Raw genomic sequence first — 27414 nt, forward strand, 5'->3', positions numbered from 1 at the left:
TGGGTTCGATCCCTGGCACCACACATGGTCTCCTGAGTGTAGGATGACATTGGTTTGTGCGCTGGAGCGAGAGCACAGCGGGCAGCGCGTTTGCCTTGCACGCGGCTGACCCAGGTGCGATTCCTCCGCCCTTCTCGAAGAGCCAGGCAAGCTACCGAGAGTATCTCGCCCTCACAGCAAAGCCTGGCAAGCTCCCCGTGACGTATTTGATATGCCAAACACATTAACAACAAGTCTCACAATGGAGATGTTACTGGGCCCGCTCGAGCAAATTGATGAGCAGTGGGAGGACAGTGATGGAGACAGTGACAGTTTCTGCCTTGTCACGGGAAGCTTAGGTTTATTGGGTTACTCCCATCACAATGCTCCCATTCCTCTGTGTTTATTTGTAACCTCTTTCTTTGTGCTTTGTTAACCTGTAAATATTGCTTTTCTCTTCTCCTCAAGTACTTTACATACTTAATTTAGAGCAATATCCTTTTTGTATAGACACAGGAAGACAGTTAATGCTATGCTTTGGTAACTTAGGAATTAAATGACTCCGAATGATATTCACCCCTGGGCATCTATTCTCTCAACTTAAGCCTCAGTTGCCCTTACTTCCTAGCACCCCCAAAGCAGGATCGCGATGGGGACTGGATGGACCCAGGGCAAGCAGAGAGCTTCCCTGGCACTGAAATGGGACTGACTAAAAAGCCATAATACTTAACTATAAGTTAAGAGCATGGTCATGGACAAATTCTGTCATGATCCAAAAAGTAACATCTAGATTAGGACCCTGCTAGAGTTAGGAAAGATTTATCTGGCCTGAGCACTGTAATCTGAAATCTATAGTGAGATGTTCCCAGGAGAGCCACCCTACAAGATCAATGTATCTCTTACTGTGTTCATACAAAATAACTAATATTAAGAAATAATTAGGATGTTAATTAAGATGTTAAGTTATTGGACTAAGGAGAAGAGAAACACCCCTAGGCGGTATTTCCCTCCCTTGTGCCTGATTGGAACAGGAAGGACTTTTTTTTTTATGTAGGAGTACTGCTATTTATTCAGCCACTGATTAGCTGATTGAATTGTGCATAAACTCCACCTTACTTTTTTTTTCATTTTTTATAATTTTATTTATTGAATCACCGTGAGAGCAGTTACAAAGCTTTCGGGTCTAAGTCTCGGTCATACAGTGAAACACCTGTACCTTCACCAGTACCCATTCTCCACCCCCAACAACCCCAGTACACCCCCATCCCACACCCTCCCCCTACTTGTGGGGCAGATGATTTACACATTACTCTCTCTCTACTTTGATCACATTCAATATTTTGACAACACACACACCATTATTATTTGAGATTTTACCACAACACTCAGATCTGCTGAAAAGGCAACCGTAGACAATTTGTTTTCTATTGCTGGTTATAAATAACATATGATGTCGTGTGGCTGCAGTAGTGGCCGTGCGATTTTGAAATTCCAAAATTTTAACAATTAAATCTGGAGGGATTTCTGTCAAAGCCTGCTGGGTTCTGAGATTTGCTCCTGAGTCTCTGGGATCATGGCTGTTAAGAAGCTTGATCAGGAGCCAGAAAGGCCATTCGTGAGCGATGACTTGGGGTCTCGTTGGGGTGAGGAGGACAGGACTGGCTCCACCCCCATCCTGTGAGGCCCTGCATGTCTCATCACTGCGGGCCCAAACCTGACTGTCCAATGGCCTCTGGAGGATGATGGCCACAGAGCTGCCAGGGGGAAGCAGGTGGAGGGACAACACCCTTTCCCCCCTGGGGGAGGGGCCAGCGACAGTAACCTACTGTGGGGTCTGAACGCATTTCTGCCAAAAGCCACTGGGTTTCGAGATTTGTTTCTGAGTCTCTGGGATCATGGCCGTTAAGCAGCTTGATCAGGAGCCAGAGAGGCTGTTCGTGGGTGATGTCTTGGGGTCTCGTTGGGGTGGGGAGGACAGGACCAGTTCCACCCCTATGCGTGTCTCGTCACTGCGGGCCCAAACCTGACTGTCCAGTAGCCTCTGGAGGATGGCGGTCACCAGGCCGCCAGGGGGAACAGGCCAAGGCACGAAACCTATTCCCACCTGGGTTGGCCCAGCACTGGTAACCAACTACAGGGATCAGACGCATTTCTGCCAAAAGCCGCTGAGTTTCGAGATTTGTTTCTGAGTCTCTGGGATCATGGCCATTAAGCAGTTCAATCAGGAACCAAAGAGGCCTTGCCTCCAACTATATAGCTGAGAGGGAGGTGGTTTGTGGATGTGTTTCCCACATACCTAACTTTTGGCCGTTTACTTTCTTGGTAAACTTTGCCCCAAGTTTTTGGGGTCTGGCCAAAGGCAAAGCAGCAATTTTGGGGTATCTGGAAGTCTGAAGGCGCCATCAGGCTGCTGATGCACTAGCCTCACAGGTACAGATTGACCTGATGGTGGCACCATACCCCAAGGAAGAGCTTTTGATATGTTGATTGTGCTACTAGATGGGTGAGGTGTCTACTCCCAATGTGGGGAGTTGGTGAGAGACAGGAGAGAAGTTACAAATAAACATAGAGGAATGGAAGCACTGTGATGGGAGGACCCAATAAACCCAAGCTCCCTGCGATGAGGCAGAAAGGACAAACCAATGTTATCCTACACCTGAGCACTGCCAGGAATGAACCCTGAGCACAGAACCAAAAATAGCACTGAGCAGCCCTGGCTGTGCTCCTTGAAAAAAAAATGCACCTCAAAATAACAAAGGAAACTGTTAAACCTTCATCCATTCCTCTTAGCCCCATAGTCCTCCTCAATGGGGCAATGGAGCCCTTGAGAACCGAGGACGGGGAAGCGTCGGGGGTCAGTGTCAGTCTAGGCCCCCTCAAAGCCCAGCTGGGCTCTCTGCAAAGAATGCTTCCAGTGCAGGGGGGCCCCGAGGCCTGGTGGGGAGGGCAGACAGGGTGAGAGGGGCCACCTCAAATCTCGGTCTCCCACCCCTATTTGAATATCTCTTTTTTTTCCTTTTGGGTCACACCTGGTGATGCACAGGGGTTACTCCTGGCTCTGCACTCAGGAGTTACTCCTGGCGGTGCTCAGGGGACCATTTGGGATGCTGGGAATTGAACCCGGGTCGGTCGTGTGCAAGGCAAACGCCCTACCCGTACTATCTCTCCAGTCCCTCTTTTTATGGGGAGGGGAGTTGGGTACACACCGGGCTGTGTTCATCTGAGGCTTACTCCTGGCTCTGTGCTCAGGGATTGCTCCTAGTGGGCTCGGGACCTCAGGAAGTGCCAGGGATCAAACCCAGGTCTGCCACATGAAAAGACAGTGCACCGTCTCTCCAGCCCACAACCTATTTTTTTTTCCATGACTGTCTTAAAAAGAAATTCACCCGAGAAGATTGGGGGTTTGTGGTGTGTGTGTGGGGGGGGGAACCGGCTGTATGATCTCTCCACCTCCTCTTCTGAGAAGAAAGCGCTCTTCCCTGGGCAGTCTGGAGTCCCTGGCTGAGCATCTGATCGCCATGGGTGACCTCAATCTGTCACCAGGCTGCAGTGAATGACTCCTGGAAGGGGCTCACCTGAGGGCTTATACTGAAGTAGTCCTGCGCCCTCTCGAGAAGGTCCTGCAGGGTTTTCTCGTCTCTCCGTTCTTTGGTGGGCTCTGGAACCTGTGGTCTGAGTGTCAACGATGGCCCTTCTGGCGCGGCTGGCAGGATCTGGTCTTTGCCCTGCAAGGAAGACAGGGCAGGGCTCTGCGGCACAGTCAACCCTGCCAGACGGCGGGAGGAGGGACGGGGGCGCCAGTACTCACCAGGCCGACATATTCCTCCTTCTTGGTCTTCGGGGTCACTTTGGACTTAGCTTCTTCCGCCCTGGGCCGGGTGTCCGGGGCCCTGCCAGCGGCCGTGGGCACGGGGATGCCGTAGTTCTGCAAATGGGTGACAATGTCGTGGACCTGGTTTTCCAGGGTCCTGAGCTGCCCGTCCACATCCTTCATTTGATTCTCTAAGAGGGTGATGCTCCTCCGGGTCATGTGGGCCGGCAGAAAAGGCTTCTTGGCCTCGGGCGGGAAGGTGCCTTCGGGGGGCAGCTTGGTGGCGCTGTCCTTCGGGGACGGGGCGTGGAAGTCGGTATTGACGCTCAGCAGGTTCAGGTGGGTGAGCAAAGCCACGATGAGCGTGTGCAGCGCATTGAAGTTGACGGCGCCCACCTCGGGGGTGCCGATGGCCAGGTCGGCCAGCTCCCGCAGGGTGACGCTATACTTGCGGGCTACAGACATGATCGCGGCTCCCCCCGGCCCCCTGGCCCCCGGCCCTCCCACTCCTGTTCAGGCCGGGCTCTGCGGGCACCGCCTTGGCCGTCGGGGCTGCTGCGCACTCCAAGCCGCGCGCCCCAGACGGCCGGTACTGAGCGCCGGGGCGACGTTTGGAACTGGGGGCGCGGCCCGTTCGCGGCCTGGTGTGCGGTTCCCCCACGCGCCCGCCCCGGACGTTTGGTGGAGGAACGTGACCGTGACCGAGCAGTGGGTAGGGAGGCGGCGCGAGGCGGGGTCTGCCCCTGGGCCGCGCGCCCCCAACGCTGCAGCGCCAGGCCTGCCGCTGGGCTGGGCCGCGGCCCCTGTGCAGCTCGCGCCCCCAACGCTGCGGTCTCCCCCTCCCCCGTGCCCCCAACGCTGCAGCGTGTGGGGCGGGGGGGGGGGGGGCCTGCCCCTGGGCCGCGCCCCCCCCACGCTGCAGGGAGCCAATGGCAGCGGAGCTGGGGAGCCCTGGCCACTGGCCACACCTTGTGCGCCTGCAGGGCGAGGCCTGGGAGGCCCGGACAGTCCCCGACCGGGACCCGAAGCGGCCGGTGGGGCCGAGGTCGCAGACCCGCACCAGCTCCAGGCCCTTCGGGACTGGGGACACAGCCCTGGGCCTCCCCGGACGCTGCTCCAGGGGGCTCCAACCAGCCGCCAGCTGACAGCCTGGAGGGGACCAGCAGCTGTGGAGGGCCAGGCAACCTGCACGGTGCTTCTCCCCAGACACATGTGCATTGTCTGCCTTTAGTGCAGGAAAGTGAAATAAAACGGCCCACAGCAGCCAGACCTGCGATCTTACCCAAAATCAGGCTGTTGGTTTGAGCTGGTAGAATTTCACCTTTTTGCTGTTCTGGCTTGAAGGCTGCTCAAGCCTTCCCTGCTCTGGGCTCAGGAGCGACACCGGGTGGTGCCCCTGGGGCCCATGCACGGCACTAGGGACTCATCTCAGCCCCCACCCAGGACTCTGCAGCTCCTGGGCTGGTAATGTCACCAAAGCTCTTTTGACCCCCAAGTACTGCCCACAGTGGACAGACATGTCTACAGGGAACCAGAGAACCCCCAAGGAGGAGTCCCCACCGCCGGGCACTGGCTGCCCTCAGCAAAAGAACAAACTGGGAGTCATCTTGGGGTGCTGGGGTGGAGTGGGGTCTCTCTCTGGCAAACTCAAGGCTGGGTGCTGCTCGGTTTGGGGGAGCCCCCTCAACAGGGAACGGGGTGCCTGGACAGACCTTAAGGGACCGTCCACAGGGTATATTCTCACACTCGACTCCCAGGAAACAAGCTCACTGAGTGTTCCTGCTAAAATCTTAAAATCTACAGGGGTATGGTGCCTGCCATCAGCAGGTCAACCTGTACCTGCGGGGCGAGTGCATCAGCAGCCTGATGGTGCCTTCAGACTTCCAGATACCCCAAAATTGCTGCTGTGCCTTTGGCCAGACCTCAACAACTCGGGGTCAAGTTTACCAAGAAATTGCACTGCACTGCTGCACTGCTGTCCTGTTGTTCTGTTCACCAATTTGCTCGAGGGGGAACCAGTAATGTCTCCATTGTGAGACTTGTTACTATTTTGGGCATATCAAATATGCCACAGGGTGCTTGCCAGGTTCTGCCATGTGAGCGGGATACTCTCGGTAGCTTGCCAGGCTCTCTGAGAGGGACGGAGGAATTGAACCCAGGTCAGCCGTGAGCAAGGCAAATGCCCTACCTGCTGTGCTATCGCTCCAGCCCATAAAGAAATTTAACAGCCAAAAGTTAGTTATGTGGGAGACACACCCACAAACCACCTCCGGCTCAGCTATATAAGCTTAACTGGCCTTATTTCTGAGACCCATAAATCTCAAAAGATGCAGTTAGTGTCTGTAGCAGGAACCCGTGTCAGGCTCAAGGCTGCTCCCCACACACTCGGGCCGAGCCATACACGAGTGAAGTCCTACGGAACCCAGGTAATGCAGAACTTTGTCACTTTGGACTTTGGGCTCAACGGGACCAGGAGCAGAAATCCTCTGCCCGCTTTCCCCAGTCTCTGGAGACCCAGGGGTCATGCCCATACGCCACCTCCTGCCAGTACCAGATAATCTCATCAGCCACCATCCAGATTACATGGCTGCTTCTCCCGAAAGGGAACATAACATGATGCCCCCATAACCATGCCACGGGACTCTGCATCAGGCTATTTCATGCGGGGCGCCCCGGAGGGGGCGGGTGAGAGCCCTCCCCACCCCAAGGGACCCAGCTCAGGCAGCCAAAAACCTCCACAACCCAACCGCAGCCACGCTCAAGCCCGTTCCCCATGCGCTCGGGCCGAGCCTCACATAAGAGTAAACATATTCATGGACTGTGCGGTCGCATGACACATCACAAAACACTTCCTACCCATTCTCCATAATTATCACACCACATTTGATGGTGTTCAGATAGTAGGCAACAAATCATAGAGGGAAATATATAGAATACATAAAATATTACATATTTTCAGATAAGTATGCCAAAGTTCACACCACCCAAACTTTAACATGTCAGTGATATCCTATAGAATGTCTTAATGGCTCCTGCCAAGATAGGACAATCTTCACACTGTTTCCTATATGAAACCTTTTTTGTAAGCATGTTCAGTAGTTCTTCATAACAGACACTACGAAATGTATTACTTTGGATGTGTTTTGTGACAGGGATTGGGATCTGGGATGGCAACATCCCGAATTTGGTGGAGGGAAGGTGTAATGGTGTTGGGAGTGGTGTTCGGATATTGACTGTAATCAAAAATTGTGAACTGACTTATAAAATTAAACAATAAAAAAAAAAAGTCATGTGGAGTTCATGCCCCAATTCAATCTACGTAATCAATGGCTGAATAAATAGCAGTACTCCTACATAATTGAAAAACAACAAAAACTTAAAAATCTCCACGTTGGAGGAAGGAGCCAGGGCGACAGGACAGAGGGGGCTTGCCTTGCCCAGGGCAGGCCCAGAGATTCCCAGGAGTGGTCCCTGAGCACAGAGCCAGAAGTAAATCCTAAGTAACACCAGGAGTTGGGGGGTGCAGGGGGGGAGAGGGGAGGACCCTCCACCTTAGAGGACACAGGAAGAAAATGCTGAGGGAGGTAGAGACGAGAAGAATCCAGATGATTCGAACTGAACCGGGCCCTTAGTCTTTCTAGAGGAAACCTTGCGCCCCGTGGGGGAGTAACACCCTGCAGTTCTCGAGAGGTTCTGCGGATCTAGCTCTCCCAATCCAAAGCAAGGGCTCGTCCCAACACCCTTTATTTGGTGCTCCCTTCTCTATCTGAGCTCCCTTTACCCCTAGCACGTGTGGCTGGCCTCCAAGCTGTGGAGCAAACCTCCTGGTACTAATCTCAGCCACTCTTGGGTGTTAACGTCTCGGTCACGATCCTCCTGTTGTTATCGATTTGCTCAAGCGGGCCCAGTAACGTCTCCATCGTGAGACTTGTTGTTACTATGTTTGGCATATCGAATACATCACGGGGAGCTTGCCAGTCTCTGCGGTGCGAGCGAGATACTCTCGGTAGCTTGCCAGGCTCCCCGGGAGGGGTAGAGGAATCGAACTCGGGTCGGCCATGTTGGCTGCTTGTAAAGCAAATGTCCTACCGCTGTGCTATCGTTCCAGCCCAACTTGGTGTTAATCTACTTGATTAACTTGATTAAAGCTCCAGCCCAACTTGGTGTTAATCTCCTTGATTAACTTGATAACACCCAAGACTAACTTGGGTGTTAAGTCTCCTATTTTGTTACTTTATGTTCCCCAGATGAATGCAATTTTTCTATGTCTATCCCTCTCTTTCTGACTCATTTCGCTTAACATACTTTCCCTGTAGTACCACTTGTAAATTTCATGACTTCATCTTTTCTAACAGCTACATGCTGAAAGTAGACTATAGACCAACCATGATTGCCACTCAATGCCTCTTTTGCAGACCACAACACCCAATAGGAGAGAGAGAACAAAAGGGAATGCCCTGCCACAGAGGCAGGGTGGGATGGGGGGAATGGGGGGTGGGAGGGATACTGGGATCTGTGGTGGTGGAAAATGGGCACTGGTGGAGGGATGGGTATTTGAGCCTAGCCCCCAAACCACCCTTTTACAGCTGACAGGGCCCCAGGCTGGCTGGGGACAGCTGGGGGAGGAATGGCTAGTCAGGGCCCTTCCTCCAGGCAGCAAATTCTTTAGAATTCAGCTTTCCCTTTCATTCCTCAGTGGCATCTTAATTGTGCGCTTGCAAATGCTAAGACCTTGGCGGGGTGGGGGGTGGGGGGTGGGGCGAGAACCCTTCTAGCCTCTAGGAGGGGAATGAAAAGCAGCAGGGGATCCGGGAAGCTGCCGCTGTTCCAGAAGCAAGGGCAGCTCCACAGGGACGGAGGCTGACGCTGGTTCACAGCTGGACCTCCGGGGCCCACACGGGCAGGAGTGGGGGGATGAGCCTGGGGTGGTCGCAATCCCCAAGGCCACCCTCCCTGGGCCCTGGTTTTTTTCTCCAGCTCTGAAAGGAGGACACCTGGACACAGGTGATGCTGGGCAGCCTTAGTCACGGTGCTGCAGTGTCTTGGGGGTCGCCCGCAAGCAGTCCCCATGGCAACGTGGACAGTAGCCAGACAACAGACATTTATTTGTCATTCAGGAGTGACAGAGACCCCCCCACCCCAGAGACGGAACTCCTGTCTCCTCAGACCTGGTCACGTGGCTCTGGGCCACACCTGGCTCTGCTCACGGCTCATTCCCGCCCTCCTGGAACCACACAGTGAACCGGCCGACTATTTCAGGGGCTGTGGAGCTCGCCATCTCCAGGGAAAATAGAATTCTTTAGAAAAGAGTGGCGGGAAGTGGACTGGGGAGGGACCGACAGGGACGGAGAGCCGGCCAGATGCTGGCTTCCTGCCGGGCATGACAGGGTTAAGGCTTGATCTCCCCTGCCTCCCTGCAACAGTTAAGGCCGCGGATTCATGCCGCTCAGTCGTCCACGGTGATGTTCCGGAAGAGGTACGCCATGGACTCCCCATTGTGGATGCGCCGAATTGCTTCCGAGAGAATCAGGCTGATGTCCACCGTCTTTATCTTCGGACACTGCAGCTTCTGTACCTCGTGAGGGACCGTATTCGTCACTACCACCTGGAGGGCAGCAGCAGAAAACAAGCAGGTGACCACGGGGCCCAGTGCGGGCACCAGCTCTCGGTGCCCTTGGCAGAGCTCAGATGGCACGCAGTACCCACGGCAGGTTCCACGCCAGGGGAGGGGGCGAGGGCACTGCCCGCAGGAGGCCGGGGGAGGTGGAAGAGTCAGTCGCCCAAGCCAAAACCCAAAAGCAGAACCACAAAGCCACACTCCCCTCGGTGTGGTCATTCACAGCTTTCTGCTGGGAGAACGCGGGTGGTCCCCAAGGGTCTGAGGCTCCTCGTGTTTGAGCCCCAGCCCCGAGGCGCAAGCAAGACCTGGGTCCGTCCCTGGCTACTGTGAGAATAAAGAAGAAAGCCCGGAGGAGAGAGGACAAGGGCCCGTCGTGCCTGGGGGGAGGGTCAGGGTGGCACTGCTGGACGTGGCCTTGGAGGGATCAGCCCCTCGGCCCCCAGAGTGCATCCCCGCCCACCTCGTCGATGGAGGACTCCTCGATGAGGCGCGGGGCCTCGGCGGACAGGATGCCGTGCGTGGCCATGACGTAGATCTTGTAGGCGCCTCGCTCCTTCAGGGTCTCCGCAGCAGCCACGAAACTCTCCACGTCGTCGATGATGTCATCCTGCCAGGCCCAGCAGGGGAGCTGTACCACCTCCATCTGCGCACCCCCCGCCCATGCCGCCGTCCCTTCGACTCCCTTCTGAGTGGGGGATCAGGAGTGAGGTGCCTCTGTGAGGGCCGGGCCGCTCGCCTGCACAGGGAGGCGCTGGCGACACCCACGGGTCAGCCCAGGTGATCCCTGAGCACTGCCAGGTGCAGCTGACAAACAGAGGTCACGTTCAAGGGCAAGCACGAGACCAGTGCTCAGCAGACAGTCACCTCTGGCAACTTGCAGAGGTCCCGGGGCTCCAGCAAAAGGGAGTGAGAGAGGGGCTGGAGTGATAGTACAGAGGGTAGGGCGTTTGCCTTGCACGCGGCCGACCCGGGTTCGATTCCCAGCATCCCACATAGTCCCCTGAGCACCGCCAGGAGTAACTCCTGAGCGCAGAGCCAGGAGTAACCCCTGTGCATCGCCAGGTGTGATCCAAAAAGCAGAAAAAAAAAAGAAAGGAAGGGGCAATGGGCTCAAGTAAGTTTCTTTCTCTTTTGGGGAGTTTTTGCCCAGCACTCAGGCACTACTCCTGGTTCTGCACTTAGGCACTCTCCTGGCAGTGCTCGGGGAACCATGGGTGCCGGGGCGCAGACCTGAGTCAGGTGTGTGCCAGGCACGCGCCCTCTCCACTGTCCTATTGCTCTGGCCCGGCTGTTTCTTAACGGGATCTGCTGGGTGCCAAGCGAGGCGTCCCCTGTGCGTCTCCAGGAAACTTCCTCCACTCGTCCCAAGGGAGCCAGGTGAGGAAGGACAGACGGGGCTTCGGGTGGACTGTCACACCTGGACATACTCCCTAGCAGAAAGTGGCCACAGAGGGCCCGGTCAGCCCCACCTTACCACTATGATGGCGATGCGGCCCCCAACGTCTCCGACCACGGTAATCGGTGGCTTCTCTTTGGCCATCATCACTGAGAAACCAAAAAAGACCAGGACAAGCCCATGAGCTCCCGTCAGCCTGGGGGCACCGGGCAAGCACCAATACCTTCCCACCAGGGCAAGAAAGCAGAGACGCCTCTCAAAACCCTGGGGTCTCCTGCAGAGACACTGTCCCGACAGCTCTGCCAGACACAGTGATGGGCACCCAGGACACGACGCTGCCCCTCGCCACACCTCCTGCAGCAACAGCCGCTATCTGGGGGTTGGGGCCACCCCTGGAGGTGCTCAGAGACCTTCAGCCCGACACTGTCACTTCACTGTGCCATCAGGTGCATGCTGATTAGATCCTTGGCAGTTCCTCCATACTAGCTCTCCTATTCGGGGTGCATCCTTTCTTGGGGACCACACCCAGTGCCCAGTGGGTACTCAGGGCTCTGAACTCAGGGGTCACTCCTGGCGGGCACAGGAGACCATATGAGGTGCCCCGGGGAATGAACCCGGGTCAGTCACATGAAGGCAAATGCCTTAACTCTGTACGACCTCTCGGTCCCCTGGGGGTATATCTTCACGAGATGACACCCAGCGGTCACCCTCCTGGGAACAGCAGATGGACGCTGGGAGAGCGGCAGCCTCAAGACAGTCCTGGGGCTGAGGACGGTACAGAGTAAGGTGCTGCCTCCAAGGAGCCCACCAGGGCTTGAACCCTGGGCCACATAGGGGCCAGGAGTGACTCCTAAGCTCAGGACCCGGAGTAAGCCCTGTGCACCACCTGGTGTGGACTCTAAATGAAAACAAGTAAATAAAAACCAGATGAGGGGCTGGAGAGAGCACAGCAGGGAGGGAGCCCCCGTGCACCCAGTTTGATCCCCACATCCCTCCTGGCTCCCTGAGCACCGCTGGGAGTGACTCGTGAGTGTGACCCAAAACACAAAACAAGGGACAGTAACAGGCTAAATATTCTGGGAGAGGCTTCTGAAGGTCTGTGAACAAGCATTGGCAAAGAGAATAAACTCCAGCACCATCACAGTCTGACGACAGCCAGCACACGGGGTACGGCCCAGTTACAGCCTACTATTGGCGCATGGCCAGCTCACAGCCCACTACAGCTGGGACACGGCCTGGATCACAGTCTGACTGTAGCTGGACACTGCCGGCTTCCCGAGCCACGAGAACGCCAAGACACAGCCTGGCACTATTCTACCGCCAAGTCAACAGCCCACCCAGGGATGTGACAGGTTCCCGGGTCTGAGCAGCCCAGAGGCTTCTCTGCAAGCGGCTGCCACTGTGGGTGTTGGGGGAGCAAGCCAGAAACGCTCAGGTGACCTGACACCCAACCGCAGGGGAGGCGGTCACGTTCCTGGTGTTTTAGGTCGGGGGCCACCCTCTGAGGGCTCCGGGTTGGGGAACCGGGACTCTGGCAGGCGGGCGGCTACTCAGTGTTCTGCTTCTCAGACCACTTCTCCCTAAAAAGGGCAAAAAGGGCTGGAGAGAGAAGTGTGGAAGCGGCCAGGTACCCGCCTGGCACGGCTGTGGACACGGCCTGGGTGTCCCCGCACCAATGAGCGTGGCCCGGAGGCCCCGAGACAGCAAGTCAAAGTGATCAGAGACAAAGCACGGACCAGAGCAATAGTCCAGCGGGGAGGAACTTGCCCAGGTTCAATCCCCATAAGGTCCCCTCTGTACTGCCAGGAGGGATCCCTGAGCACAGAGCCAGGAGGAGGCCCTGAGCATCACCAAGAGTGGCTTTAAAAAAAGTGCTCAAATGACCCTAAGTTCAAGGTTCTGCTCTGTATCTTTTTTGCTTTTTTTTTTTTTTTTTTTGGTTTTGGGGCCATATTTGGTGATGCTCAGGGCTCTGAACTCAAGACTCACTCCTGGTGGGCTCAGGACCATAAGGATGACAGGCACTGAACTTGGTCAGCCATGTGTGAGGCAAGCACCTCCCCACTGTACCATGGCCCTGTCCCTCGGTGCCCGTTTTAATTTTACCCAACAAAAGCCAGCCCCGCCCTCAGAGTGAGAGACTACTATGAGCCTGTGGCTCAAAAAAAAAAAAAAAAAAAAAACCAAAAACACAGGGGGCCCAGAACAGCTGCCCTGGGTTCAATCTGGTTCCCCCCCCCCCCCCCCACCACCAGGAGTAATTCCTGAGCACAGAGTCAGGAGTAAGCCCTGAGCACTGCTGAGTGTGGCTCAAAAAAAATTTTTTTTTAATTTTTTGCTTTTTGGGTCACACCTGGCAATGCACAGGGCTTACTCCTGGCTCTGCACTCAGGAATTACTCCTGGCGGTGCTCAGGGGACCATATGGGATGCTGGGAATCAAACCCCAGTTGCCACATGCAAGGCAAACGCCCTCCCCGCTGTGCAATCACGCCAGCCCCCTCAAAAAAATTTTTTTATACCAAAAGTTTAAACTTAAAAAGAGCATCACTGGGCTGAAGAGCAGGTCCAGCAGCAGGGAGGCGGGTGTCTTGCACGCGGCTGAGCTTGGTACAAATTCCTGGCACTACCAGCAGCCGCACCAACAGACGTGGCTCAACCTACACCAGTACTCCTCCTTACTTCAGGCCCCCAAGTCAGCAAGAGCGCACCTGTTGGGGTTGATTCCCAGGGATGCAAATGCAACAGAACAACTGAGTCAAAGGTGGGGGAGGGAGGCCGCCATGCAGGTGCGCTGACAACCACAGCTCTCCCCTGTGCCCACCCCCGTCCTCCTGGGGGCTCTAAGCCCTGCGACACAGCAGACACAGATTTTATTGGGTTTTGGGGACTGCACCAGCCATGCCCAGAAACTCCTCCCTGCTCTGCCGGGGACCCGAGTGGGCAGAACACGGTGCTGAGCCTGCCCGGCAAGCCACTCCTACCCGGGGCCAGGGTGGCACAGCAGGAAGCCACATGCCGTACCTGGCACCCCACAGTCCCTGAGACATCCCCTCCCCCGCATCCCTGGGCTGGCCCAGGGCATCTCTGGCCCAGGAGGGACTTCGGGGCCTCTCGGGAACCCTACCCCCGCCCCCGTACCCCATCCAGAGATGTGAGAGCTGGAAGCCCTCTCCGAAAGCAGACGCAGAGGTGAGGCACTCGGCACTCAGCACCATAGGGTCCCCCAGCATGGAGAGACCCCCAGAGCAGAGCAACCCTCCCAAGGGGCTGCACACTGTCCCCAAAGCCTGGCCAGCTGGCAGCAATCAGGCCACGTCCCCCCGCCTCCACCGGAGGAGCCCTGTCCCGCTGGTGTCCTTGGACACGCGTAGAGCCACTGTGTGGGCCACACCAGGTCTGACAGCTGCCGGTCAGTCCTCCCTGGAGCCTGCAGTGGGTGGCGGCCTGCACCCCTCCCCACTCCATTCCCCCCTCTGCCCTGCCCCGCCCTGCGGCCAGACTCCCAGCCAGTGCCCTGTGGACCCACGGGCCCTGCCCCCCTGCCCAGCCCCTGCACACCCCAGACTCAGCTTACACGGCAGCTCCAGGCCCGGGTGGACGGTGGCGTTCTTAACCATGGGCGGGGAGTGGCGCCCATCGTCCATGTCCAGCTCCGCGCACTGCGCTTCCCCGTGGATGACGGCCAGGCCCAGGCGCAGCCGCTCGGCGTAGGACTGAGCCCTGCGGGCAACCGAGAGGGCGTGAGCAAGTGGGCACGAACCCAGGAAAGGTCCCCAGGAAGCCCGCGGGGCCGTGGGCTGGGAGGGGGCTCGGTGGAACCAGCCGGCCACTTGCCACCCACACCTCACACGTCCGCAGGGGGAGGCCCGCTCACCTCCCTACCCCTCAGGACCCCCACCCCAGAAGGGCCCAGAAGGGTCACAGAGCTGCCTCAGAAGCTCCCAGAAGGTCCGACCAGGCCCCGATACTCACCTCTTTGCAGCATCTGGAGATTTAGCGACAATGACGGCATTTCTGTAATTTGGAATCTAGGTTGGGAGGAGATGGGAGAAGATGCTGAGGGCAGAAGGGAGGGGTCTCGCCCTGCACGCAGACAATAGCCAAGCCAGGTTCGCCCCCCAGTAACTCTCGAGATTTGCCCCCAAACAGAAAAACAAACAAATGAGAAGACATGGAAAGGTCAATCTGTCCCAGAAGAGGGGCATCCCCGTCCCGAGTCCCTCCCGGGCTTTTGGGTGTTACCGGCCCTCTGAGCCATCTCAGCGCCATCACTTTTTTTTTTTTTAAAGTAAATAGATTTGGAGGGTTTTTGAAGGTGTGAAGACAGAGAGGGAGGGGAAGAGTGTAACATGCTCAGGAGAGAACCTGGGCTTCCCCAAGGGCGAAGAGAGCCCCGCACACAGCCTGGCTTTGGACAGGAAAGTGTGAAAGTCCCCATCTCGAGAGGGCAGATGCGGGTGACACACGCTCGGGACCACAGGTGCTCGGCCACGTGGACGCAAGCAGCACACGGGCTCGGGCAGCGTCTGCGCCCCACACCCTCACCTCCTCCTGGATGTACTGCAGCAGGAAGGGCGAGGCACGCAGGTTGTCCACAGGGAAGCTGAAGAAGCCCTGTATCTCCTTCTGGTGCAGGTCCATGGTGATGATGTGAGTCAGGCCTACAACACGGACCAGCGGGCACGCTGCGACACAGCCCCGCGGCATACCAGGCCGCAGCCTGCTCAGGTCCTGACTCGTCGCGACAGGGCCCAGCAGACGCCTGAGGGCTGGGAGCACCCACAGCCCCAACCTCAAGGGAAAGCGGCAAACGAACCCACGGAGGGAGGGAGAGAGCGCGGAGGGCAGCCGGGGGGTCAGCATCGCAGAGGATGGGACCCGGGTCAGCCCCACCAGTGCAGGGTCCCACGGGCGGCTGCACCAAAAACCAGATTGTACTCTTGCTACCGATGGTGCCAAATAAAACCCCAATAACGGCAAAGCGTCCTACGTCTGTTCACAGGCCAAGGAGTACGGGGTGCGAGGAAGCACGCAGACCGGAAGCGACAGGGCCAGAGAAATGGGGACTGCGGACAGGGCGCTGGCCGGGTTCAATCACTGGCACCACCTAAGGTCCCCTGAGCAGCGAGCCAGGAGTCTGTCTCTGTGCTGGTGGGGGAGGCCCCCGCCGGGCACCACCAAGAAAAGAAAGTGACAAAAGGTCTGGGCCAGCGCTGGGCCCGCAGGAGGGCATGTGTCCGTGTGAACCCGGGGCCACCGACGTTTCGAGGAAAGAATCTGAGCTCTGGGCAGGAGGCCGGGCAGAGCGAGGAGTGGGCCCCGACACCCCGCCCACTGCCAGCCAGCGCTGGGGAGTGTCCCTCGGGCCCCTGCACCGGGGGAGGGGCTGCCTCAGAGCAGCGGAGACAGAGAGAGGCCAGAGGCCGACTTGTCCACCTGGCCGCGCCCACCTGCTTTGGCCAGCATGGAGGCCAGCAGCTTGCACACGATGGAGCCGCGCTTGCGCATCTTGCTCTGCTTGCTGTAGGGGAAGTAGGGGATGACGCCGATGATGTTGCGGGCGCAGGCCGTCCTCAGCGCGTACGCCATGATCAGCAGCTCCATCACCGCCGTGTTCACGTCCCTGCAAGAGGTGGGGGGGCTGGGCGTGAGCCCGGAAAACCACACCCTGCCAAGGGGGCCTGGTCCCGCCGACGCTGAGGGATGGAGCCGTGTCCGCGCAGTGAGGGGTGGACCCTGTGGCTCAGGTGAGGGCGCTCCACCCGAGACTCGCACCTGAGCTCACAGGGAGTGGCTGGTGACTCGGGCCCTGGCAGTGGGGCCAGTCTGGGGCCGGAGGTGAGCACAGGCTGCGGGTGGGAGCCCTGGAGCACTGCCGGGAGTGACCGCACGGAGCCGGGAATAGCTCCCAAGCACTGCCGGGTGTGGCCCCGAATCCAGAAACGACTCAGTACAGTTAGGTTCTTACCTTCCACCCGGGAGAGACTGTGATGCCCCCAAAGCTCCGCACCTGATCCCCTGCCAAAAATGTGGGTGAGGGGCTGGAGCAATAGCACAGCGGGGAGGGCGTTTGCCTTGCATGCAGCCGACCCAGGTTCAATTCTCAGCATTCCATATGGTCCCCTGAGCACCACCAGGAGTAATAACTGAGTGCATGAGCCAGGAGTAGCCCCATCCATCACCGGGTGTGACCCCCCCAAAAAAAATGTGGGTGAGGGTGCAGCTGTCTCAAAAATTTTCGGAAGGGTGTCCAGACAGGGGGAACCCGAGACCCACCCAGACACACAAGGGTGAGCACAGCGGCTGGCACATGTAAGAGAGAGGTGTCTGTCTACGAGAGAGATATGTGTGACAGATGTGTGAGGTATGTGAGAAATGTGTGGTGTGTGTGAGGTGTATGTGAGAGAGAGGCACGTGAGAGAAATGGGTTTGAAAAGTGTGTGAGCGATGTGTGAGGTGGGAAATGTGTGAGATTATGCGAGTGAGGCTTGTGTGAGATGTATCTGAGATGTATGGGAAATATGTTTGAGAGGTGACAGATGTATGTGAGGTGTGTGAGATGAGTGAGAGACGTGAGCTGTGTGGGAGGCATGTGTGAGAGAGGTGTGTGTGTGTGTTAGAAATATGTCTAGGAGAGATGAGGTGTGTGAGAGATGTGTGTGTGAGACATGTGTGAGGTATATGTGGAGACACATGTGGGACGTAAGATGTGAGAGCAATGTATAAAACGTGTGTGAGACGTGTCAGGTGTGTGAGATATGAAAGGTGTGTATAAGATGTATGCGAGAGACGGGTCTGAGATATGTGAGACGTGCGTGTGTGTGTGTGAGGCACCTGAGCGATGTGTGTGAGGTGTGCGTGAGATATGTGAAAGACGTGTCTGTGAGGGCTATGTATGGAGTGTGTGAGATGTGTGTGAGAGGTAAGAGATGGGCGAGGTACGAGTGAGGTGTGAGAGGAGTGTGTGTTAGAGACGTATATGTGAGAAGAGTGTGAGCTGTGCATGAGAGATGTGTGTCTGAGGTACATGTGTATGTGTGTGACTGAGCTCTGACTGCAGAGTGAATTTCACTCATCAACTCTAAGAGCCTTATGGGTGTCGTGTCTGTGAGTGTGTGTTTGTGAGGTGTGTGTGTATGTGTGTGAGGTGTGGAGTTGTGTGTGAGAGGCTGAGCCCCCACTGCAGACTGCCTCGCTGTCTTTCTCCCGAGATGCTCATTTTACACTTTTCCCTCTTGCTAATGGTCCACACCAGGGATTCAATATCCTCCAGCCCAAAGCCAAGGCCAAGGCCAGCGCCCCCCCGCCCCCGCCACACACACCCCAAAGGTCAGCAAAGACAAAGGACCTCTGTCACACCGCCCTTCCACCGCTGAGGACGGGGCTCACTGGATCCTGCACAGTTCCTCTGTGGGCCACGGCCGCAGAAGTTGGCAAGCTGCCTTTGCTTTGTTTATCTGTTCCCTAAGAATGTTCCAGATACATCCTGGCCGGGGCTGGTGGTTCTGCCTCTAAACAGGACAATCATTTTTCCCTCTGCTGCGACGAGCTGCTAGTGGTACCTGCTGGGGGCTGCCCGGGGGGGGCCGTGTCACCTCAGGGTCACCTCGGGCAGCCTCCCGTCCTCCTTGCTGTGCCCAAAAAGGGGCCAGAGTCCGCTCACGGGGAGCCACTGCGAGTCTGCGGGGGGGCCGAGTCCGGCTCATGACCGTACATGCCCCTTCTCTGAGGCCAGCTCCTTTCTCCCAACGCCCCTTCCCTGCCCAAACGCCCCAAGACACCCCAGTTCTGCCAGGCGAGGTCCTGCACCGCGCCACCAGCCACCAGGCGCCTGGCCACTCGCAGGTGACATGCAGCCACCCCGGCCACCAGCGCAATGGGGAGCAAGTGGCCATCAAGGCCACCCAGCTCCACTGCGGCTACGTCTTCCCTGGCCCCTCTCCGACACCCTCAGCACAGGCACCAGGCTGGGAGCTGTTTCCCAGCGCGCCTTAGCTGACTGGCTTCCCCCGTGTGTCTGGAGGCCTGAAGGACCTCAGAACCAGGCACGCTGTGCGGCCCGACGCTCTCGCAATCAGGGCCAGGAGACTATGGCCGCAGGTAAGGCCCCTTCTTCCTGGGAGAGCGGCTGCTGCAGCTGAGAGAGACCCCCAAGTGAAGAAGTTGGGGGCTGCAGAAATCGTCCCGCAGGGAGGGCGCTGGCCATGCATGCGGCCCACCTGGGTCCAATTCCTGGCATCCCACAGGGTCCCCCGAGCACTGTCAGGAGAGATTCCCTGAGCACAGAGCCAGAGAGCCGCTGGGCGTGACCTCAAAACAGAAGAAGAATCTGGCCTGGTACTGACCACCTGGCCGCCGTCCCCCTGAAGACCCAGCGTCCAAGGGCAGATGGACAGCCCAGGGGCCTCACTGGCGTCAGGGAGCTTCAGAGCTCACTGGGGTCTGAGGCACAAGCGGGCAGGACTGACTCACGCCCAGGCCAGACCGAGGCCGGCAACACCCAAGGTCAAAATCCAGCCATGGGGACGGGGTGCAGCGCAGGGCAGGGTACAGACTTCAATGCGAGGTCCGAGGTTCCCAGCACCCCCACCACCAGAAAGGGAAAGTAACACGCGAAATCCATTCGAAAGCTCAAGTACACAAGGGTGACCGTAGTTGAAACGGGGCTTTCTCTCTTATCATAACCAAAATGAACAGAGCAACCAAGGCGGGCAAGTGTTCTGTCCCACCCCCGGCATCATCACCAGGAGAAAGCGCGGGTGAGGAGGAGACAGGACAGGGGAGGCGCCCTGTGTGCGGCTGGCCCAGCTTCAACGCCCACGTAAAGCCCCCCAAGGCTACCAGGAGTGACCCCTGCACGCACCGCCAGGAAGAAGCGCTGAGCACCACCAGGAGTGACCCCTCAACACAAAACAAAACGGGGTGATTCCAGCCCCTGGGGGCAGCAGGGCAATGCCACAGTGACAACTGGGGGGAATTTCCTGCTTCTTCACTTATGGGAAATTTCGGGGGGGCATGGGGGCACAGAGCGATATTTTGGGGGAACGGGGCCATGGGCCACATGGCTCTAGGCCCCTCTGCAGGGGAACACGCAGACACGCAGAGCGACACTTACCTGGGGATCGTCTGAATGATGAAGATATCTTGGCCACGAACAGATTCCTTTATTTCAACCCTCGTTTCTGCAAAAAAAAAAAAAAAAAAAACGTACCCGATAGCTTAAGGAGGGCACCTTAGAGGGGCAGAGGGAGGACAGCACAGAGGGCGCCTGCCTTGCTCACGCTGGCCACCTTCAACCCCCCTGCACCTCAGAGGGTCCCCTGAGCACTGCCAGGTGTGACCACCCCCAACTTTATTTTATTTTATTGTTCCTTTTTGGGTCACACCCGGCGATGCACAGGGGTTACTCCTGGCTCTGCACTCAGGACTTAGGCCTGACGGTGCTCAGGGGACCATATAGGATGCTGGCTATCGAATCTGGGTCGACCTTGCACTGTACTACTGCTCCAGTCTCCATCCCCAACTTAAAACCCGAGTAACAGGGGCCGGTGCAATAGCACAGAGGGGAGGGTGTTTGCCTTGAACATGGCCGACCCGGATTCAATTCCCACATCCCATATGGTCCCCCGAGCACCACCAGGAGTGAATCTTGAGTGCAGAGCCAGGAGGAACCCCTGTGCATCGCCGGGTGTGACCCAAAAAGAAGAGAAAACAAACCCTGACTAATAACTGCCTTCCCAGGACGTGGCAGCCACCTCCAGATGGTTCTCCTTACCTCCATTGGTCTCCTGGTAGACCACTGACTTCCCCAGCTCAGCACCCAGGCGCCTGCAGAGGAGAGAAGGCCAGTGACAAACCTTTGGGGCTGGAGACAGCAGAGCAGGGAGGGCATTGGCCTTGCATGCGGCAGACCCAGGTGACGTTCCCAGCACCACACACCATGGGTGCCCTGAAACCCGCCAGGAGCAATCTCTGAGAGCAGAGTCAGGAGTCAGCCCGGAGCACCGCCAGGTAGGACCCCCAAACTAAACAAAATCCTTGAGGAACGAACAGCGGCCATCGGAGCTGAGTGAGGGACTAACTTACACGAGGCTGACGCTGCACACGTCCCCAGAGCACAGAACAAGGAGTGATCCCTGATCACAGCCGAGAGTACTCCCTGGGCACTGGTGGACGAGGCCCAAACACTGGCCCCCTCCCCCTCCAGAGAGAAGGAAAAAAAAGGGAAAGACCCTTTGAGATCTTCAGCTCAGGGTCTGGCGGCCGAGCCAGCAGGCTGCGGGGCACTGCAGGGGCACCTGGTCGTGTCCCCTGACCCAGTGCTACCGGAAGGGACCCCCCCCAGCACAGAGCTAGGCAGAGCAACCTGGCACGCTTTCCACAAAGACACAATGGAGAAGAAAGCCGGGTTCATGAAGAACTGCAAATCTGGTCACGCCAAGAAGCAGCCTCAGGCGTGGCAGGCTAACTTCTGAACGGCGCCCATGACCCATGTTCAATGTCCAGCTCCTTTACTGAATAAAACCAATCCCTGACAAAAGCGGTTACTAGCTGGGCTGGAGCGAGAGTAGAGCAAGCAGGGTGCTTGCCTTCCACGTGGCTGACCCGGGTTCGATACTCAGCATCTCATAGGTTCCCCCCCAAGCACCGCTGGGAGTGGCCCCACCAAAACAATACATCTGGTTACTAGCCGGAACGGAGCGACAGTACAGCAGGGAGGGCACTGATTCTGTTCAAAGTCGGCCCAGGTTTGACCCCCCCCAGCACCATTTATGGTCCCCTGAGCCCCCCCAGGAGTGATCCTTGAGCAGAGCCCGGAGTAAGCCCTGAGCACCGCCCACTGCGGGCCCCAACCCAAGAGAATCTGAATGTGAGCACAGGACCAGTGGGAAGGAGCAGTACCATCAGCTAGGACAGAATGGGGGTCCAGCAGACAGGAAGGAAACACCTGCGCTCAGGTGAGCATTAAAATCACCAGGCGGGGGGGGGGGGGGGGGCTGGAGCAATAGCACAGCGGGTAGGGCGTTTGCCTTGCACGCAGCCGACCAGGGTTCAATTCCCAGCATCCCATATGGTCCCCTGAGCACCGCCAGGGGGTAGTTCCTGAGTGCAGAGCCAGGAGGAACACCTGTGCATCGCCGGGTGTGACCCAAAAAGCAAAAAATAAAACAAAATTGAAAAAATATTTAAAAAATAAAATAAAGGGGCCGTAGGGCGTTTGCCTAGCACACGGCCAACTTGGGTTTGATCCCCGGCATCCCATATGGTCCCCCAAGCACCGCCAGGAGTAATTCCTGAGTGCAGAGCCGGAAGTGACCCCTGAACATTGCTGGGTGTGACCCAAAAAGGCAAAAAAATAAATAAAAATTTAAAAAAATCATCAGGCAGGGGCTGGGTGTTTGTTGCCAAAAAAAAGATGATGATGATGATGATGATGATAACATCAAGAAAGCATTAAAATTAGTGGAGGGATGGGTATTCGATCATTGTATAACTGAAACCCCAGCACAAAAATTTGTAAGTCTACAACTGTACCTTATGGTGTTTCACTAGTAAAATTTTAAGGAAAAAAAAAAAGAAACATTAAAAGCTTTGAGGGGCTGCAGTCACAGCGCAGTGGACAGGGCCTGCCTTGCAGCGGCCACGCATCCCATATGGTGCCCTAAGCCAACTGGGAATATTCCCGAGCAGAGCAAGGACTAACCACTGAACACAGCCAGGTGTGGCCCCCCAAATGTATACATATATATACATACATTATGTATCACCATGCAATTACTCATCAGCTCCAGAAGAGGAACACTAGAGCACGGCTCCTTACAATGTGAAAGATTTTTAACCACTACTTGTAACAAGTTTATCTGGAAATAAACTTCCCACTTCCCGCAGAGGTGGGCGGAGGCAGGTCTCTGCAGACCCCCAGCGCTGCTCCAGGATCCGTCCACAGCACTGCGGGGCTCCCACGCAATACTGGGTGCGAGTGGGTGGGGCAGTTGCTGCCAAACTCAGGCCACTGGCCAAAACGGTGGTCCTGGGGGGGCGGGCAGGGACAGGGGCTGAACCGGGTGGGTGGGTGCACCTCCCACCCCAGCACACAGCGATCCTGTCCCCGCTGGACAGGTGCAGTGCGGGAAAGCGAGGGTGCTGCCCAGCGTCGCGGTGGGCAGCCTGGAGAGCCCCAGAGTCCAGTGACTCCCGGCCACTTCTCAGGTGCTGAAAAAGAGGGATGTTGCCCGGGAGCGGGCACAGCGGGGCGGGCCTCTGCCCCGCACTGGCAGCCCGGGTTCGACTCCCGGCATCCCATATGGTCCCCCGGCGCGTCCAGGAGTGACCCCCGGGTGTGGCCCCAAAGCCAAGCAACAAAGCAGCAGCGAGGGCCAGAGGGCTGGAGAGAAAGGCGCGTCCGTGCCGGTGGCAGGCAGCCCCCACCCCCCACCCCGCGCTGCCAGGGGAGCCGGGGGTCGCCGCCCAGGTACCAGGTACCCCAGACTGGGCCCCGAAATTAAAAAAAAAATCAATCAATCCAAATGAGGGCAGGGCTGCAGACCCCCCGCACAGCGCGAGTGCGCAGGACCGGAGCGTCCTGCGGGGAGCGGCCGCGCGCCCCCCCACCCCGATAACGGGCCGCACAGCCGCGGCCCCCATTGATCGCCTCTATTTCTAGAGGGTCCCCGGCTCTCGCGGGCTCGCATCTCGGTCGCTCCTGCTCTGGCGCCCCCCGCCCGCGACGGACGACCCCGGAACGGGTCTCGGCCGCAGAGGACGCGGACTGGCCAGGCCCAGCGGCCCCCGGGGGGCCGCGGAGGGGCGGGGGGCGGGGCCGTGAGGCCGGCGGGGGGGGGCTCCCCTTACTCGGTGATGCGCTTGGCCAGCTCGGTGCAGGCGGCCGTAGAGTTGGCCGAGAAGACCCGGTAGCCGGTGCGGGCGGCGTTCATGGCCGGGCGGGCGGCGGGCCGGGCGCGCGGGGCGCGGAGGGCCGAGGACGCGGGCAGCGCGGGCAGCAGCAGCAGCTTCCTGGGCATCGTCCAGCCCGCGGCGCGGTTGCAGCCGGCCCGCGCCGGGCCGCCCCGGGAGCGCGCGACGCAGCTCGGCGGGTGGAGGCTCGAGACCCCCGGCGCCGCCGTCGCCAAGGCCACCGCGAACCCGCACCGCGGCCACGCGCGCCGGAGTCGGACCCCGCCCCCCCCCGCGCGCATCCGAGGCGCCGGCTAGAGCGCCCGCGGAGCCGCCATCTCGGGTGAGGGCAAAGCCCTGGGCCACCGCTCCGGCGTAGTGTTCCCCCTCCCACGTGTCCGCTTCTCCGCTGGACGGCGTCGCTCCCACGGGAGCCCAGCGCCCTCACGTTCTCCAGCCGGGCCACGTGACTTGGTCGTGGCTCTCAGCCGCTTCCAACTCTTTTGCCAGGATCCAAGATGTCGGCCTCCTGGGATTCCGACACTCTAGCGGTGAGCCTCGATGGTAACCCCGCGCCAGCCTTCTCCTAGGCGCATGCGTTCAAGTCGAGATTGATTTTTTTTTTTCTTTTTTAAGTGGAGGGCGGGGTTACTTCCTAAAGGTTGGCTGCAACCCAGCGCAAACTCCTGAACCTGAGCTCCGAAACTTTCCCAAATAAGGGGGCTGGAGCGTAGCACAGCAGGGAGGCCGCTGGCCTTGCACGGGGTTGGTCCGGGATCTATCTCCAGCATCCCATAGGGTTCCCTGAGCACCGCCAGGAGTGACCCCTGCGTGCAGAGCCAGGGAAGAAAGCCTTTTCCAAACACACCGTAATTTTGTGTCGTGCTGGAGAAGCGATTTTCCCACGCGGGTCATACAGCTGCCCTTCTTTCTCACATTCCCCAGACTCCTTCAGTCCCTCGAAGACGCACCTGCAGTACATCAACTCCACTAAGTCATTCCTAATCACTCACCAGCCATCAGCTGCGCAGCCCCAGACAGTTGAAACTAGGCCCCCTCCCACCCAGCACCCAAGTGTCCTGAGCAAGATCGTCATTAAAACTTTCGTTCTGGGACTGGAGCCATAGTACAGTGTGTAGGGCGTTTGCCTTGTACGCAGCCGACTGGAGTTCGATTCCCAGCATCCCATATGGGCCCCCGAGCACCGCCAGGAGTAATTCCTGAGTGCATGAGCCAGGAGTAACCCCTGTGCATAGCCGGATGTGACCCAAAAAGCAATAAATAAATAAACCAAAAAACTTTCCTTACCCCAGTGTCTAGGTTCCAAGAATATTCCTGAATAAGTTCTGACAATTCGGGAAACATTAGCTAGCTCTGGGTGGAGACCTTTTGCTTCTGAACAGCCCTTGAGAGCTCTGTTGTGACCCAGAGTCTGAGAGCCCCAAATCTTCAGCAGCCTGAAGCACCAGATTTGGAATTCCCCAAAAGCAACTGCATCTACTTTCTACTGAAATAGAACAAAATGAAATAACTCCACTATCCTGGAGTTATTTCCTCCTCCCCAACCCTTCCATCCCAACCTGTCACTGAACTGGTTAAAAAAAAAAAAAAGGCAAAAGACTAAAGCAATCTAAAGAGAAACCGGTATAGTAGGCGAGCCCCATGCCTCACATGCCTCCAAACCGTTCAATCCTGCACACCCTATATGATTACCCAACCCTGCCGGGAGTGATCCCTGAGCACAGAGCCTGGAGTAAGCCCCAAGGACTGCCAGGTGCGCATCCCCCCCAAAGAAAAACAAATACAGAGAGTTGAGGGTAGTACTGTGGGGAAGGTGCTAGCCTTGCGCAGGACTAACCTGGTTTCACCCCTGTCGTTACATAGAGAGGGTCCCCCACCGGGAGTAAAACCTGAGCAGTCAGGCATGGCCCCTGGTCCAGCATGGTAGAGCCAACTCAGCAGCCATGAGGCTCAGTGGCAAAGCATATGCCTTGCACGTGAGAGCCTTCGGCCCCTCACAAGGGTCAGGGAGAAAGAACAGAGGTTAAGGCAGTGTTGTCTTGCAGTGCCAGGTTCAAATCCTGACACAGCATGTGATTCCCCAGGCTCCACCAGGTGTGACCTCTAGGCTCAGAGACAGGAGTAATCCCTGAGCACCGCTGGGTGGGATTCAAAAAACAAACACCCAATATAAATATTGTGTGTCCATATATATATATATATACACACACACATGATGTTGCATGAATACTTGTTCATCGGAGGCGCTGAGACAAGGAACATGAGAGAAATTATATTTCACGGAGTGCCTGGATTCGCTCAGATCCTGTAACAAAGGTAGAGCGCCCTAAAATCTTTTATTACCACCCTAAAGGGCTCAATACAGTGGGGTGCTGGAGCGATAGCACAGCGGGTAGGGCGTTTGCCTCCCATGCAGCCAACCCGGGTTCGATTCCCAGCATCCCATATGGTTCCCCGAGCACCGCCAGGAGTAATTCCTGAGTGTAGAGCCAGGAGTAACCCCCAGTATCGCTGGGTGTGACCCAAAAACTAAAAAAAAAAAAAAAGGCTCAATACAGTGAGGTCATTAACAAAGAAGTTACGGAAGAACATGCAAAGCTGAAAGATTTTCTGCATACAGAAAACAAACAAAGTACCTAAGATTTGTATTCTGAAAACAAACAGGCTAAGTACTGGGGATCTGCATACTGAAAACAGATAGGTTAAGTAAGCACCTAGGATCTGTGAGAAGAGAAAGACTGACTGAAATTTATGAAATTATTTACTGAAGGCAGCTTAAAGAAAAAGATGTTCAGCCTCATCCAAACCAGTCAGGACACACGCGTAATCTTGCCCATTTTCATGGGGTCCTTATTCCTGCCCGTGTGCAATATAGTCTACATGGGTTAAATATATGTATACACATATATACATATGGACACATAATGTGATTTGGAGATGACCTCTGGACTAGAGCCGTTACCAACTGAATTCCATGAGACATCAAAAGAACGCCTGCTTGCCCACCTGTGAGATGGTTGGACTTCTTCGTCAAGACCCTGAACGAACAGTTTGATGCTCTTAGTATTCCTGGAGTGAGCAGACGCCATTGGGCTACCACTAGCACGTGACAGGGACAAATGAAGACATTACTGGCACCCACTAGAATAATTGATGAGCAATGGGATCACAAGTGTCACAAGTGATAAACATATATGCAATATATGTCTATAATATAATGAATATATGTATAGATCATAGTCATAGTCATAGTCCTCCTGTCGTTCATTGATTTGCTCGAGCGGGCCCAGTACATCTCCATCATGAGACTTGCTGTTACTGTGTTTGGCATATTGAATACATCACGGGTAGCTTGCCAGGCTCTGCCATGCGGGAGAGATACTCTCGGTAGCTTGCCAGCCCCATATGTATAGATGCATACTATATATGTATAGATATATATATGTATAGTGAATCGATAAACAATGGGAGGACAGTGCTACAGTGCATAAATATATATACAATCACTGTCACTGTCCTCACGTTGTTCACTGATTTGCTCGAGCGGGCCCAGCAACATCTCCACTGTGACACTTGTTACTGTGTTTTGTCATATCGAATATGCCACAGGGAGCTTGCCAGGCTCTGCCGTGCGGGCAGGATACTCTCAGTAGTTTGCCGGACTCTCCAAGAGGGGTGGAGGAATCGAACC

The 27414-nt window shown here is 56.7% G+C and overlaps 2 protein-coding genes across 2 annotated transcripts in view; both read right to left on the reverse strand.

Moving 5' to 3' along the window:
- QRICH2 (glutamine rich 2) overlaps positions 1–4255 on the reverse strand; it is a 29774-nt gene extending 25519 nt beyond the window's left edge. The window contains exons 1-2 of the mRNA XM_056115356.1: positions 3788–4255; positions 3555–3704 (exon numbers count right to left, since the gene is read on the reverse strand). Coding sequence (XP_055971331.1) covers positions 3555–3704; positions 3788–4255 — 618 coding nt within the window. The remainder of the gene's footprint in view (positions 1–3554; positions 3705–3787) is intronic.
- Positions 4256–8970: 4715 nt separating this feature from the next.
- PRPSAP1 (phosphoribosyl pyrophosphate synthetase associated protein 1) lies at positions 8971–23957 on the reverse strand. Its single transcript, XM_056115469.1, has 10 exons — positions 23661–23957; positions 20584–20636; positions 19924–19990; positions 16259–16431; positions 15354–15469; positions 14781–14836; positions 14383–14528; positions 10885–10955; positions 9871–10017; positions 8971–9395 (listed from the first exon to the last, which is right to left on the reverse strand). The coding sequence occupies exons 1-10, from the start codon at positions 23828–23830 to the stop codon at positions 9237–9239; spliced, it is 1158 nt and encodes a 385-aa protein (XP_055971444.1). The 5' UTR covers positions 23831–23957; the 3' UTR covers positions 8971–9236.
- Between the last annotated feature and the right edge of the window lie 3457 nt (positions 23958–27414).

This window comes from Sorex fumeus, unplaced genomic scaffold (assembly GCF_029834395.1).
Source record: "Sorex fumeus unplaced genomic scaffold, SorFum_2.1 ptg000029l, whole genome shotgun sequence".
Taxonomy (NCBI): domain Eukaryota; kingdom Metazoa; phylum Chordata; class Mammalia; order Eulipotyphla; family Soricidae; genus Sorex; species Sorex fumeus.